Source organism: Mustela nigripes, chromosome 4 (assembly GCF_022355385.1).
Source record: "Mustela nigripes isolate SB6536 chromosome 4, MUSNIG.SB6536, whole genome shotgun sequence".
Classification (NCBI taxonomy): Eukaryota; Metazoa; Chordata; class Mammalia; order Carnivora; family Mustelidae; genus Mustela; species Mustela nigripes.
The window spans coordinates 140,724,531-140,740,571 of NC_081560.1; the positions used below are offsets into that span (position 1 = coordinate 140,724,531).

A 16,041-nucleotide genomic window follows, 5' to 3' on the forward strand; every position below is an offset into this window, starting at 1 on the left:
ACTTGGGAGGCAGGTGATGGACGTGCCAGTTATCTGTGGTGGGAGGTCTGGGCACCCTTTGTACTTGAGCGGCAGAGCCCTCTTCTCCAAACTGACAGGGCACGATCTGGGCTGGATTGAGCACCGAGGTCGTCACTGTTAGCATTCCTGACACACTGCTCCTGACTGCCCCTCTGTGCAGCTGAATGACGTGTCGACAGCGGCTTGACTGGAAAATGTTGTGCTTGTTTGCATTCAATCAACTACGTTACACTTAAACTTGAGTTAAGGAGACAAATAAGTCAAAAGACTTCAGGAAAGCCTAAAGTTAAATATATGCTTGTTCTTTATAATGACATTCAGATTAAAACCGTCAAAATGCGAAATGCTGTGGTTACACCCCTCTAGGGTCAGACTGGATTTCTTGTTCTCTTCTTTCTGCATTATCTGCCGTGATTTTGAGAGCCAGGAGAATGCATCAGAGGCCTGATTTCTTCTTCTAAGAAAAAAATCCAAAATTGAGAAAATTCTTGAGACTGCAGCCATTTTGGAAATGTAGATAAAGAAGATTTGGGTGGTTTACAGAGCACCATGATTTTGTAATTGCTGCCACCTACTGTATGTGGCTGATGTTTGTTTAAATTTAGGAAGCTCATGAAGGTGAGGCTATTGAAATCGATAATTAGAGCAAGGTAGACATCATTAGTTTATAGCATTTCTTCTCTCCTCCGTAAGTGGTTCTTAATTACGAAGACAGCTGCCAGCTTTCATTCATAACCTTCAAGTGGATTTGAAGTTCTAAATCATTTTAAAGTCCCTTTGCCAAGGAACCTTCACCATAACGCTGTAGAGTGCACATTCAGAAGCTCATTGTGCTCAGGGATTTTCTGAATATACATGAAACAGTTAGTTCTAAGGAGGTTGTTTTGTTCTAATTTGTAGAAGCAGCGTTCTGGGGTTGGATTATAAATTAATTTACATGAAAGGAGTGAAAGTAGCGCTAGTGAAGCTGATACGAGTTGCAGCAGTTGACTTGAAAGACATTCTCTCCTTAGTCCTGCAACAAAGCTTCAGATCAGCCGACTAGTTAAATGTAACAAGCAATATAGAATCCCGAGTCAACAGAGACCCTTCTCCTTTATTAAGACCCAGCTGTCAAAGGGTCATTAGGTCCTTCCTGCGGAAAACAACTTGCCCATTAATGTTTGGGGTGATCCCTCGACAGGCTTTCAGAGTAAGTGCCTGACATTTCTTTTTTTGAAAGAATCTAAAGCTGGTGGGAAACTTGGATGTTGAAATTGATCAGAAGTAACATCCTCAACCTGGGCTTTGTTAAATATGCCGTGACCCGTATTTGGAACACTGCTGCTGGCTATGGAAATGGACTTACAGTGCTACTACAAAAGGCTCAGTAGCATAAACTTGATGGAGATCAGATCACTATAACCGAGAAGGATCGCATATGTGAAGTCTGATGTGCTGTTTTTACCTTGTGGCTACTTACATTTTTCCAAGTGGCCCGTTCCAATGTCTGAAAACACCACATTGAGGTCAACTTTGGCTTTTTCTGCCCTAGGCTATTTGCTTTCTAGAAGAGAGGGCCAAGCAGGGTCTCCTGAGAAGCCACTCTCCGATCTGGGCCGCCTCTCCTACCTGGCCTACTGGAAGAGTGTCATCTTAGAATATCTCTACCGCCACCAGGAGAGGCACATCAGTATCAAGGCCATCAGCAGAGCCACGGGCATGTGCCCCCATGACATCGCCACCACTCTGCAGCACCTCCACATGATTGACAAGCGGGATGGCAGGTGAGTACGAAATGCCTGGGCCTCGTTGGCGGCCTCTCAAGCAGCTTACTCCAGTAAGGGTCCCTGGCATTAGAGGGATACATTCTGGTTTAAGATAAGAGATTGATCGAAAGTATTATCAAAACCTTTCTCCTAAATAGAAAACAGGAAGTGATACTTTTTTGCTGGTCGGATTTCCATTTGCCATACCTTTCCATTGACGAGCTTTCTCATCAGTCACACCCTGGGTAATAGTGCTAGCATTGGTCAACATGTGAAGGTGAAATAAAATTTCAGCTTTCGATTGCACTTTGTTCTGCTTCATCGCATTGCAGATTTGTCATCATTAGAAGGGAAAAGTTGATACTGGGCCACATGGAAAAGCTGAAAACCTGTTCCCGGACCAATGAACTTGATCCAGAAAGTCTAAGGTGGACCCCAATTTTAATTTCTAATGCTGCAGTTTCTGAAGAGGAGCGAGAAGCTGAGAAAGAGGTAATGATTGGCTTCATCTGCCTAAGTTGTGTGACTTCAATCTTGCAGGATTCTTAAGCTAGGAAAGTCATTACCATCGTTGTCAAAGGCTTGGTTATGTAGAGAGAGCTTGTGAAATGATATGGCACTAATTTATCCTAACTGAGGTTGCATGGTAAGACATGATAATTTTATTGAATTGAGTATGAAAAATGAAACATTTATCATTGATCACAAAGCAGCATTTTTCACTACTGACAGCATGTAATCAGATCACATTTGGTGCTGAGCTCCAAGGCTGCAATGTCAATCGATTCTTTGTGTTTATGAACTTGCTTAAAGTGCTCCATGCCAGTGAGCATGTAATGTAGTGATAAAGGACTCAAATCAATTCGCTGCATCATTAATACTGCTAAATATCCCATGAAACCCAATCTTCTTTGATTTGTTATCCTAACTGATGCAAAAGAGTCCTGAGATGTTGCAGCTGGAATGTTGCTTGGCTGGCTGGCTGACTATCCTGGTCAGAAATGACTTAACAGATCCTTTGCCTTTGATCCTTGGAGACTCTGGCTTAACTGCCCTTTCTCTGGCCAACCATTTCTACCCTCCCTGCCCCCCCTTAGGCTGAGCGGCTAATGGAACAAGCTAGCTGCTGGGAAAAGGAGGAGCAAGAAATCCTTTCCTCTAGAGCGAACAGTAGGCAATCACCTGCAAAAGTACAATCGAAAAATAAATATTTGCATTCCCCGGAGAGCCGGACAGTGGCAGGGGAGCGAGGGCAGCTGATGGAGCTGTCTAAAGATAGCAGTGAAGAAGAGGAGGAGGAGGAGGAGGAGGAGGAGGAAGAGGAGGAAGAGGAAGAGGAGGAAGAAGAGGAAGAAGAAGAGGAGGAGGAGGAGGAGGAGGAGGACGACGAAGAAGAAAATATTCAGAGTTCTCCTCCAAGATTGACTAAACCACAATCAGTTGCCATAAAGAGAAAGGTATGTGTCTGTTTAGATTTGCAGTCTGTGTCCGCTTCAATCAAATCTTGTCATTGTAAGCAATCTATTAGCATTTGTTTCACTCTCTGTTCTTTAGGTGTAGTTTATTTGTACTTGGCCCTGCTGATCATATATCATCATCGTTTATCTTACAGTCATGATTGTGTTTACTTTTTTGTGAGGTTTGTTAGTGCTGGGACAGGAAAACGGGGATAGGCAGGCTTCCTTGTCTAGGCGTTACTGCCACCTGCTGGTTTGTGGGACTAGAGTTAGTCAGACTTCCGGAGCAGAAAAGGGCCCTGGAGAGCACTTAAACCACCCTTCAGTGCATTTTGATGAAAACACCAAGGCCTAAGGAGGCTAGGAGACTTGTCCAAGGTCACACAATTCCTTAAGAGACGGAGCCAGAACCAGATGAGTACCCTGACTCCCAAGTCCAGTGCCCCTGATAACTATTTCTTTTTCGTATTCCTGGCATAGAATAAGAAGGTGAGGTATTTCGGGCTCTCCATGCAGATACTGATACTTGGCATTTGTGGCCAAGTCACAGTGCTGAAATTTTCGTAGCCTGGTGGCCTCTCTAAATATAGCTTGTGCAGAAAGTAAAAAATTAATTTTGTTCTTAGGTAATAAATTGTTCAACCCAGATCTGATATCTTTGTCTTCAGTATCTGTGACATAGTGAGGAACCAGCTATTGTTAGGATAGCCAAGACTTAGAAATAACACAAGTTGGGGCTCTGCCCCAAGGTCATCTGCCTACTGGGTCTCAAAGAACCCTCGGTCCTAACTCACAGCCTGGTGGGCTGTTAGTGGAGGGGCAGCTGCAGCGACAGGGGTAGAAAAGAGCATCCCAGAAAGTAAACTGCAGGCTTGGGAGTCATCTTTGGATTTCTTACAAGGAAAATGTATTCAGGTGTTACGTACTACAAAAGAAATTTGTCTTAAAAACCTCAAAAACCAGAATTACCCAAAGCATGATACGGATTCCCATCATATAAATGGATTCCGTCTGGAAAAAATCAGTTCTTTATATTGGGTGAATTCTAGTGGGTTAGGGAGGACAGGCTGACCGGGGGTGTTAATAACCATAAATGGTAAATTACAGAATATGATTATCAGGTTTACATGTGAACATTCAGAGAGTTAATGTGAGCCAACAGTCTTTGATACAGTTTATTTAGAGTTTGAGTTTTAACCAAGCATGTTGAACCTTCTTTGCAAAGTATTTTAAATCATTTTTCAGGTCTTATTGACAGATTACATTTTAGCAGCAAATGGGCTATTCCTGTGTTTTAATTTTGCCTCATTAAATACTTTTTTGCTCGGGCGAAAGTATTTTATAATTGCTATTATGAAGAGTCAACTGTGCCAGCCTGTGGTGCAATTAGGAAAAAAAAATTGTGTCTTAAATAGATGAGACGGATTTCACGTGTGTTTTCATTTTTTAGATGCCTCTGTAATATACTTTATAGAGTTAACGTGTTGCTGACATCCATGCAGTCATCAGCACGTGACTCTAAACATTTTAAATAGAATAATTCTTTCTTCTAGACCACTGTCCTCTTCCCCTTTTCCTCATTCTGAAGTCCTGTGAAATGGGAAACGAGTTTAGCCCTGTACACCGTCAGATCTCCTTCGCGTATAGCAAGTGCTCTGTGAACAGTTACTGGGTATTAAATGAGTGACCCAGTGGCTAGTCAATTATTGCCACATTTCTGGAGACTCTGTGTCCGTGATGACTGAATAGCGATGATACACAGAATATTGGAGTCTGCAAGTACCACTGGAAAATGGATGTTAGAAAAGCAAACCTTCGGTTTTAAAAATCTACAGTTAAGCTGAGGCGATGTTCCCTCTCAAAGCATCTTCTTGAGTAAACAACTGTTTTATTTGGAAAACACTTGCCTGTGTAGTTAGAGCCCAGGAGGGATGTTAAACATCACAGGGAAGGTTAAGTACAAAGGCATTAGAGAAACCTCTACGTGTAGGATGCTCAGACAGGCCTTCGGTACGTGTTTGCTACCTTTCGACTCAAACATTTAATTTCTCATGAGCTCTTATGTATTATGTTTGGAATTAATTTCAGAGGCCTTTTGTGCTGAAGAAGAAAAGGGGTCGTAAACGCAGGAGGATCAACAGCAGCGTCACAACTGAGACCATTTCTGAGACGACCGAAGTCCTGAATGAGCCCTTTGACAACTCAGATGAAGAGAGGCCAATGCCGCACCTGGAGCCTACCTGTGAGATTGAAGTAGAGGAAGACGGCGGGAAGCCGGCCCTGAGAAAAGCATTCCAGCATCAGCCTGGGAAGAAAAGACAAACAGAGGAAGACGACGAAAAAGACAATCATTGTTTTAAGAGTGCTGATCCTTGTCGAGGTAAGTGGAGGGATTACAAAAATCTCATCCTTTTGTATGTCTCGTATGTGACCACCCAGAGGCAGCTCGGAGGTTGTGTCGACCCAGCAGGAGTAAGAGCTCGTCTGTCCTCACTCATTCATAAAAGGTTCTATCCCTTCTTCCTGGAACTGGGTTTTATTTTAAACAACTTCTAAGGCCAGAACATTCCTCTAGGTGGGTTCATCTTACTTTTCCAGAAATTGGCTTATCCTTAAAAACTCTGAAGTCTTTCAATAAGAAACACATGCAACTCCTTGATTCTCACAAGTACTTTTTTTCCCACACTTAATATTTCCGGAATCAGGGCTTATATTCCTGTCAGCGTTAGCACTGAATGCTGTAGTTTCTTTCTTCCTGAAAAATAAATTGAGTAAATCGATGATGCGACTTATAATTAGTGGTGTCGTAGGACACATTATTATCAAGAATCATTTAAACTTACTCACACCGTCAGTATTAGCTTTGATAATATAGGATAGTGAGGAAATTAATTGTCCTTCCTTTTAAATTACTATTTTTAATTTGCTGTTGGCAGGAACACCCCACCCCATCCTCTAAAAAAAAAATTGCTAACACCAGTGAATCGTCTATGATTCCCTGTTTAAAAGCAACCATTCCTTGCCTTTTGGCTTGGATTTTTGAGTTCCCTGCTGAATCATAAGGATATGTGACTCAGTTGTTAAGCGTCTGCCTTCGGCTTGGTTCATGATCCTAGGGTCCTGGGATCGAGCCCCACATCGGGCTCAGTGGGGAGTTTGCTTTTCCCTCTGTCCCTCCCCCTGCTTGTGCTCTTTTTCTATAATAAATGGACAAAATATATATATATATATATATATATATATATATATATATATATTTTGTAAAATCTTTAAAAAGAAATCCCTTTATATTCCTAAGTGCAGAATGTTACAGTAGAAATAAGATTAACTGAGTTAAAATGAACATGACAGTTACGGTTTGTTTCTTATTTACTGTAGTGTTCAAACCTTACACTCAAGCAACAGATTGATCCTAAATACAATGTGGACAGAATTAGTGATCAAAAGAATACCTAGAGTATAAATACTCAATCATTTCATGGCAAATACATTACAGTTTGTGTCATGCAAAAATGATCCTCTAGTAGATTACAGATGCATTTGTATTGGGCAAATTTAGGTATTTCTTCATTTGTGTCAGGTGCACAGTTGACTTTAATGCCAGAGAGAACATTCAATTCAAAGTAAATAATGTCATCTGAGATCATTGAAATCTAGTAAATGCCCACTAACAGGAATTCACTTACTCAGGATAGATATGTGAATTAGGCTTCTGTTCATTTCTCCTTGACAGTGGTGTTTTGGAGATGAGCTAGCATTAGTCCCTTTTCCCCTGTGGTTTCTAATTTGTACATGTTCAAATTGTTGTTGTTTTTTTTTTTTTAACATTGTGGAATTTCTGGGCTTTTACATCAGAATGTCTTATTTATTAAACTCAAAGCAGTTTATTGTAGTTGTCTATATCCATGTGCTTTCTATAAAAAGCACAACTTTCTCTTGGAGTGGGGAGGAGGGGGAGGGAGGGACTATTTGAGACATTTATTATTTTCCCAGACCTAGGTTCTTTACTTGGTTTATAGCACATTATGATTCTATATTAGTTTTGATTTTGTCTTTATCTTCAACTCTTAAATAAATCAAAAGCAGCGTATACTGATTCAGAAGAATGAATTCAAGTTGTTCAAGGTGATATTTTCTAAGCCTTTGTTTTTCTTCCTCCCATTTCTGTCTCCTCGCTAAGACAATACGGATGACAATACAGATAACTTGAAAGACAGCAGTAGAGACAATCCTGAACCTCTAAAGTGCAAACAAGTATGGCCAAAAGGAACAAAACGTGGTCTGTCTAAGTGGAGGCCGAACAAAGAGAGGAAGACCGGATTCAAACTGAACTTGTACACCCCGCCGGAAACACCCATGGAACCTGATGACCAGATAACAGTAGAAGAACAGAAGGAGACTCCGGGGGACAAAACCAGCCCCACTCCCACCAGGATTGAGGAGGAGGTCAAGGAAACCACGGAGCCCCTGCTGCCTCGGGACGAAAACAGAAGGGACGAAACATGCGCACCTCTAAGTCCAAATAAGTCGCGGGGTGAAAAACCAGAAGATGATCTAATCAAACCTGAGGAGGAGGAGGAGGAAGAGGAGGAAGAAGAAGACGAAGAGGAGGAGGAGGAAGAAGAGGAGGAGGAGGAGGAAGAAGAAGAAAATGTGGAAAAAGACCCAGGTGGTGCTAAAAATCAGGAGAAAGAAGAACCAGAAGTCTGCTTGGACAAAGAAGACCCTGTTCCCTTGGACGATCATGAAGAGGAGGAGGAAGAGGATGAAGAGCCATCTCACAACGAGGGTCATGACGCAGATGACGAAGACGACAGCCACATGGAGTGTACAGAAGTGGAGAAGGAAGAACGCCCAAGAGAAGCCTTCAAAGAAGTCCTGGAAAACCAAGAGGCTTTTTTAGACCTTAGTGTCCAGCCGAGTCATTCGAACTCAGAGGTCTTAATGGACTGTGGCGTTGACCTTGCAGCTGCTTGTAACGGTGAACCTAAGGAGCTTGCTGGAGACCCCGAAGCTGCACCTGAATCCGATGAGGAACCCCCGGAAGAACAGGCCCAGAAGCAAGACCGGAAGAGCAGTGAAGAAGCAGGTGCCGAGTTCAAAGAGCGAAACAGCGCAACCATGGAAATCGACTCCGAGACCGTTCAGGCGGTTCAGTCCTTGACACAGGAGAATAGTGAACAGGATGACACTTTTCAGGATTGTGCCGAGACTCAAGAGGCCTGTAGAAGCCTACAGAACTACACCCATGCAGACCAAAGTCCACAGATCGCCACCACTCTGGACGACTGCCAGCAGTCAGACCACAGTAGCCCCGTTTCATCCGTCCATTCCCATCCTGGCCAGTCAGTACGTTCTGTCAACAGCCCAAGCGTCCCTGCCCTGGAAAACAGCTATGCCCAAATCAGCCCAGATCAAAGTGCCATCTCGGTGCCGTCTTTGCAGAACATGGAGACCAGTCCCATGATGGATGTGCCGTCGGTGTCAGACCACTCCCAGCAAGTCGTGGACAGCGGGTTTAGCGACCTGGGCAGCATCGAGAGCACAACGGAGAACTACGAAAACCCGAGTAGCTACGACTCCACCATGGGCGGCAGCATTTGCGGAAACGGCTCTTCGCAGAACAGCTGCTCCTACAGCAGCCTCACCTCCAGCAACCTGACGCAGAGCAGCTGTGCTGTCACCCAGCAGATGTCCAACATCAGTGGCAGCTGTAGCATGCTGCAGCAGACCAGCATCAGCTCTCCCCCAACCTGCAGCGTCAAGTCTCCTCAGGGCTGCGTGGTGGAGAGGCCGCCGAGCAGCAGCCAGCAGCTGGCCCAGTGCAGCATGGCCGCTAACTTCACGCCGCCCATGCAGCTGGCTGAGATCCCCGAGACAGGCAGCGCCAACCTCGGCCTGTATGAACGAATGGGCCAGAGTGATTTTGGGGCTGGGCATTACCCACAGCCGTCAGCCACCTTCAGCCTTGCCAAACTACAGCAGTTAACTAATACACTTATTGATCATTCATTGCCTTACAGCCATTCCGCTGCTGTAACTTCCTATGCAAACAGTGCCTCTTTGTCCACACCGTTAAGTAACACTGGGCTTGTTCAGCTTTCTCAGTCTCCGCACTCCGTCCCCGGGGGACCCCAAGCACAAGCTACCATGACCCCACCCCCCAACCTGACTCCTCCTCCAATGAACCTGCCACCACCTCTTTTGCAACGGAACATGGCTGCATCGAATATCGGCATCTCCCACAGCCAAAGACTGCAAACCCAGATCGCCAGCAAGGGCCACGTCTCCATGAGAACCAAATCGGCATCTCTGTCACCAGCCGCTGCCACCCATCAGTCACAGATCTATGGGCGCTCCCAGACTGTAGCCATGCAGGGTCCCGCACGGACTTTAACCATGCAGAGAGGCATGAACATGAGCGTGAATCTGATGCCAGCCCCAGCTTACAACGTCAACTCTGTGAACATGAACATGAATACTCTCAACGCCATGAATGGGTACAGCATGTCCCAGCCAATGATGAACAGTGGCTACCACAGCAATCACGGCTACATGAATCAAACACCCCAATACCCTATGCAGATGCAGATGGGCATGATGGGAACCCAGCCATATGCCCAGCAGCCAATGCAGACCACGCCCCATGGTAACATGATGTATACGGCCCCTGGACATCACGGCTACATGAACACGGGCATGTCCAAACAGTCTCTCAATGGGTCCTACATGAGAAGGTAGGCAACAGGGGCCGTCACGAGATCCGCCCCCCCACCCCCGGCATCACTATCAGATTGAATCTGCACAAATACCTTCGAAGAGTACGATTTCAAAACCAGCAATTGGTGTGAATGCAAAAACATTTGTTGGCACCATTTATTTAAAAAAAAAAAAAAAAAAAAAAAAGCTGTATGCAGCAGAAAGCCTTATACAAGTTGTTTTTCTTTTTTCCTTTTTCTTTTTTCGTATCTTTGTTTCTGTTACTTTTATATGAAATTCTCTGCAAAGGAAGGCCTCTCTGGACTACAGTTTGAAGGCAGTCACTTGTTGTGCCTGCTTCCATTAAACGATGTGGATATCAAGCCCCGCCCCCACCAGATTATCCGTTTTAATACTGAACCTAGAACTTTTTTTTTCTTCCCTGTCCACTCCATGTAAATGCCTTTAGCATTTCAGTTATTGTATATTTTGTTTAAGGTGACACTTCAGCATGCCGCTAATGTCTTTGTTAGTGACAGTGCATTTTGTAGTACTGTACAAGTGTTGTGCTAACAGTAAGCCATTTCTTAAGTTTTTTGCCTTGATTAGGGTGCCCTAATTTGAGGGTTTAAAAAAAAACTATATTTTTGTTAATTATAAAACTGTAAAGAGCTATAAAAGCTATTCCCATTTGGTTAGTCAAAAAGGGTTTTATTGCTAAATGTTTGGTGTAAAGTTGAGACCCTTTTCCATTTTGGTGACAGATTTCTTTGGGGAAAAAAGGCAGCTTTCTGTTTTATAAATGCAGACTTCTGTTTATTGAATGAAGCATATCTCAGTGTTTATCTGTCAGGTTTTGAAACATTTCATATATGTCCAAATACTTGGCAGGATTTAAAAAAAAATAGTGAATTTGGTGTAAAGTTGCTATTTTATGGAAATGCCTCTAACTTTACATTTTCATTCCATCTGTAGATTTTTCTATCTTTATAAAATATTGGAGTTATTTTTTAAGGAAAAATAGAGAAGTAGCTTGTGAATAGCTCAAACTAAGCTTACAAACCGCATGTAAAAAAGCAAAAAAGTTATTTGTGTCTGTTTATATTGCTTCCTTTTTTGTAGCCTTTGTACCTGTACAGGGTGACTGTAAGGGCCAAGCAGGAGAGGCGTAATCCTTGTATAAAATAGGAGCCAGCGACACTCTTGTATTTATCTGTTCTCTTTTTAGTCAGTCACTTCAAAAAAAAAAAAGAAAAAAAAACAAACAAAAAAAGCTGTACATTTTAACATAAAATAAATTATGATGAGCCATTTTTAGCCTCTTGTGTCCTGTCATATTATGATCGATAGAGAATGACCAATTGAACTGTATCATGTGTCACATCTCAGAAACACATACACATTTTGGGAAAATAAATTATTTAGTGTAAATTGGAGTTATGAGATTTTCTGATTTGTTTGACTTTGGGGGAGGGGGTTGGCAATAAATAAGAGTAATATCTAATAAAACCATCACATATACCAAATACCTATTTAATAAATTAATTTATAATGGATTTTAATGCTTTTCATGAAAGTTTATTTTATGCTGGTGCATACCTTCTGTATGCCAATCATTGTCTTTAAAATAAAGTGAATTTGTTTTTTTCTTTTTGACTTTGATCTTCATTTGCAAAGGGATCCTGCACCAATACCCGTTTGCCTCATTTGTACAGTCTGTATAAACACCCCTCAGGACCTTAGCACAGTGGTAGCAGACTTCATTTTTGTAAACGTTAATACCCAAAAGGCACCCAGTTTGGGATTAAATATTTGAAAAATCATTTTCTCAAAAGTGTGAAAGTTTTGCTCTGTTGTGAATGAGTGATTGGATGTTTTCTTTAGAGTCCAAAGTTTAGACCAAAAAGAAAAAGGTCATTGTTTACAAACATAATTTCATGGCATTCAGAGAAAGGTGACTGTTCAAACATTTTATTGTTCAAGCTGCAAGCATAAAAGTAAATGCTTGCATTGGCACCCATGTGAAACTGGCCTGCTTTAGCTCTCCATGTGTCTAAATGTGGGCACTTAAACTCTCCCGCCACTTCCTGTCAACCTCTTTGAGGGAAAAGCATTGCTTTTCCATCAGTGGTTTGACACAAATAAATCTAGAAGGACACAGACTTCACGTAGGCTCGGAATACAAGAGAAGGCAGCCTCATGCGTACACCCTAGGATCGCAGGCCCCTGCAGTGGGGGGGGACTGTGCCGGCTGGTGCGTTGCCTTGTGCTTTCCCCTTTCCTATGTCTCTGTCACAGTTACAGGGTCTTCTGGCTTCAGTGGCAAGATCTTGTCTTTCGGTCCTTTGCTCCTACAGATGGAGTCGGTGGGGGGATACCTGTAGAGGCTGAGGGAGTGCTTACAAGAACACCCTCCTGTAAGGGCTGTCGTCACAAAGGGAAGAAAACACTCCCACTGCTGTTCCTGGACTGAAAGGAAATGAATCCACCTCCAGAGTGGGAGGTGATGGTGTGCCGCTCTCCTGACTCGACTGCTGCCTCACTTCAGCAGCGGCCTAGAATCTTAGCAGCCCAGTGGGTGCTCCTGTCGGGAAGAGGCTGCCTGAGCCCGGGAGCTGGGATGGGGGCCTGCTAACAAGCTGATCTGGAAGCTTCCACTGGCCCCATCTTGAAACCTTCGCATACGTAGTCTTTTTCCTCTTCTGTGGAGGTTCTTTGGGGACTGAGATTCCCCCTGTGTTTTCCCTTTTGCAGTGGCTTTGCTAATCACACCCTATGGTTTGTGTGAAACGGGGGTTCCATCACCCTCCACGCGAAAAGTCATTGTTTACAAACATTTCATGGCATTCAGAGAAAGTTCTGTTGAAACATTTCATTTGAGCGACAAGCATAGAAATAAATGCTTGGCTCGGCACCCATGCCTGCCTCACAATCCCCTGGGGGAGCTCAAAGGCAAGTTCTGGGCACTACCCCAGACCTGCCAGACCAGCATCTAAGAACAGTACTGGGGACTCTGTCACAGGCTCCCGAGGGATTGCAGCAGAGCCGGGAACAGAATCCCTCTGCAGGCCTAATCTCCCAACATTAGAGGGCAGGACAGAAAGGCTTTGGGGAGGAGAGAAACTGCTGATCTGAGGTGGCCTCAGAATCCTTCTCACTAGAGAAAGCCATTCAGATGTAAAGGTAATGCCAAGGATCCTGGAAAACAACCTGGATTAATCAGGACTGACATGGAGTCACCATCTGCTCGAGATTCATTGACAAGCCACGTTTTTTTTAAGCCCAGGAATGTGTTCTTTCATTTACCATGTTAAGAGTCTCTAGTGGTCATCAGCTGTCCACTGTAACTTTTGAATGGCCCAAGCGGGGCCTACCCACGTGTGAAGGCATTGGCCTTCCCTGCTGACATTTTGTTTTAGAAACACTAAATATTGTTGCCAAGCTTTCAGACAGCCCTTCCACGTGGCCCACTGGCCCACCCTATGCAGGAGATGGGGCAGCTGTCTCCAGCGTGCACATACATGGAGAGACTGGGCTCCAAGAAGCCGTGGCCCAAACTGACTCAGCTCAACTATGTGAGCTGAAACAAGCCCAGTTCTCCAAATGGCAGCTCTTCCTACAACACCCGACCTTGTGAAAAGGCCATAGCTGTCGTCTCTCTGGTTGAAAGGCTTAGCCAACAAATCCATGATGTTATAGGAGCTGGTAAGGGCCCATACGAATAGCGGTTATTTTGTTGTTGCAAGCATTATCCCCAGCAGTCTACAGTCAAAACTCAGAGTACCAGCACAGTTACATGATGAAGCAATACCTTCCATTTCTTTGTGCTCAGGCGTCCATAATTCCACATTCCTGGTTTTCCTTCTCCCTTCTCTGTATCTCCCTCTGCCACCTAGTCCCAGCTTTAAACACAGGTGCTGAAGTCTCAGGCCTGGGGCTTCCTCTCTTTTCTCCTCTCACCTCATACTATGATGAGTTCAAACACCACCTGCATACAGATGACACCCAGAATTACATCTCTAGTTATGAACATTCCTCTAAGCTCCCTCTAGATTCAAGGTCAAATGACACGGGACACCTTTTGTAGGTCTTACAGATGTGAGGTAACTGCTGATCTCCAGTCTCCTCCCCCGATTTCTGCCCTCGTCAATCCCATCTCCATATTCAGGCAAGAAACCGAATCAGTAGCTTTCATTTTTCTCTCCCCTCTCAGAAGGTTTGGTTGATTCTCCAGGATAATCCCAAACAAATCTTGAGGCCTAGTCCTCTGGCACTGTCTCCATCCAGGCCACCTTCCCCTTCCTGTCCACAGTTCCAACAGCCCCCTGACTCTTCATCTTGCCTCCCTTCTCAACTCCCAGCAAGCCATTCTCCACCGTTCTGGAGGAGTGATCTCCTTACAACATAGATCATATCATTCCCCTGCTTAATATCTCTCAGTGGTTTTTTCTCTGCATTTGAAATAAAATCTAGTTTCTATAACCCTCTCCTTCCACTCTTCCTCTCACCCACGAGCTCCAGCTTCACTCAAGGGCAGTTCCTCAAAAACACACCTCTTTGTCACCCCAGGGGCCTTCACCAGCACTATTCTTTTCCTCAGGCTAAAATGATCCCTCCTCTTTGGAAGGTGTAATCCTTCAAGTCTCAGCTCACCCCATCTCCTCACAGAGGTCTTTGACTGCCTCGTCCCCAACTGTTCTTCACCTCAATACCTGTTTCCCTCATTGCACTAGGTCACAACCTGCCATTTTTTTACTTTTTACTTCCTAACCCAGTTTTGGGCATGTGGTAAGTTCTTAATGAATACTTTCTGACCAAATAACTTACTCCTGAAGACTTGAAATGTTTTCGCAAAAACTTCTGTTGCTACTTTCTCCTACCTCAGGCGTCTGGGAGCCATCTTGAAGAGACAGTTACTCCAACCTCAAAGTTCTCTGCTTCTGCTGTCTTCAGTAGGATTCATACCCCCACAAAGAGGTGGGAGCATGTTGGAAGGTGGGGACAAGTTCAAGAGAACTTCTATGCATTACACGCTTCCTTCATAATGGATTCATTTAAATCTAAGTATTTAATTATGATGTATTAAATACAGTATTTCAATAAAGCAGAAATACTAATTTCTCTCTGGACAAGGAACAGTGGGTTATTGGGATCCTCTGACGGGAAAGTCGAGGTAGGCACCTCTGTGACCCTAGAGCCCCTTTCAGTCTGTGTCTCTTTCCTAAGAGCCTGTGTACGGCTCCCTCAGAATGAAATCGGAGTCATTAGGAGGAACTGACCTTGTTCCTTTCTTGTCCTCGACCTCTGGCATCTCCATCGTCATCTCTCCGTGGATTCTGTCTAGGTTAGGGCTCCTGGTTCCAGAAGCCATCTACCTGCTTGTTGCTTCCTGCTGTTTTCTCCTCAAAAATAAAACGCGGTGCCTGGCTTAGCTCTCAGGGGCAGGGAAATTCCACACTTGAGCTCACTTGACTGCCTTGTTCTCCCATTAAACACCAAACACATTTGCAAATACGTGCTGGTGTGACTGAAAACAAGCCTGTGTTGCTTTGACTAGAATCAAAATGAAAGGAGCTTCTCCAAGTAGTATCCTTCTCCTTTTTTCCAAAATTGTGAAGTCAACCTCTTGTGCACAGTTCATGGAACTACTCTGGGGAGTGGCAACTCTGGCTAAGATTCTGAAGAGCCCTAGCTCCTAAGGAAGGAGAAAGAACACAAGGTAGGGGCCTCTGTACAGGGACTCAGGACATGCAACCCAGCCCTAATAAATGAGTTACTCTCTGCACTCGGCAGAGAGCAGCATCTACGGGGCGGGTGTGGGAAGTGACCCAAGCCTGGGGGTGGCAAAGAAGATGCAGGAGATGGTAAGGAAGTATGGATGCCCCAGAGAGGGGACCCGCTAATAAGATGGGTGAACTCTCTCGTAACACAAGTAACACTTTTCTGCGGCTAGGAAAACAACCAAACTATACTTTGAAATTATTCTTTCAGAATATGACTTGCAGGGATGCCTGGGTGGGTCAGTTGGTGAAGGGTCCTGGGATTGAGCCCCACCTCAGGCTCCTGGGATTGAGCCCCACCTCAGGCTCCTGGGATTGAGCCCCACCTCAGGCTCC

The 16,041-nt window shown here is 44.2% G+C and overlaps 1 protein-coding gene across 4 annotated transcripts in view; it reads left to right on the forward strand.

The window, feature by feature from the left end:
- Positions 1-11,574, forward strand: part of KAT6B (lysine acetyltransferase 6B) — a 187,686-nt gene extending 176,112 nt beyond the window's left edge. For all 4 annotated transcript variants that reach the window (XM_059397863.1, XM_059397862.1, XM_059397864.1 and 1 more), the window contains exons 14-18: positions 1,556-1,787; positions 2,102-2,261; positions 2,867-3,226; positions 5,315-5,606; positions 7,407-11,574. In XM_059397863.1, coding sequence (XP_059253846.1) covers positions 1,556-1,787; positions 2,102-2,261; positions 2,867-3,226; positions 5,315-5,606; positions 7,407-9,967 — 3,605 coding nt within the window. In that variant the 3' untranslated portion in view covers positions 9,968-11,574. The remainder of the gene's footprint in view (positions 1-1,555; positions 1,788-2,101; positions 2,262-2,866; positions 3,227-5,314; positions 5,607-7,406) is intronic.
- Positions 11,575-16,041: the final 4,467 nt, after the last annotated feature.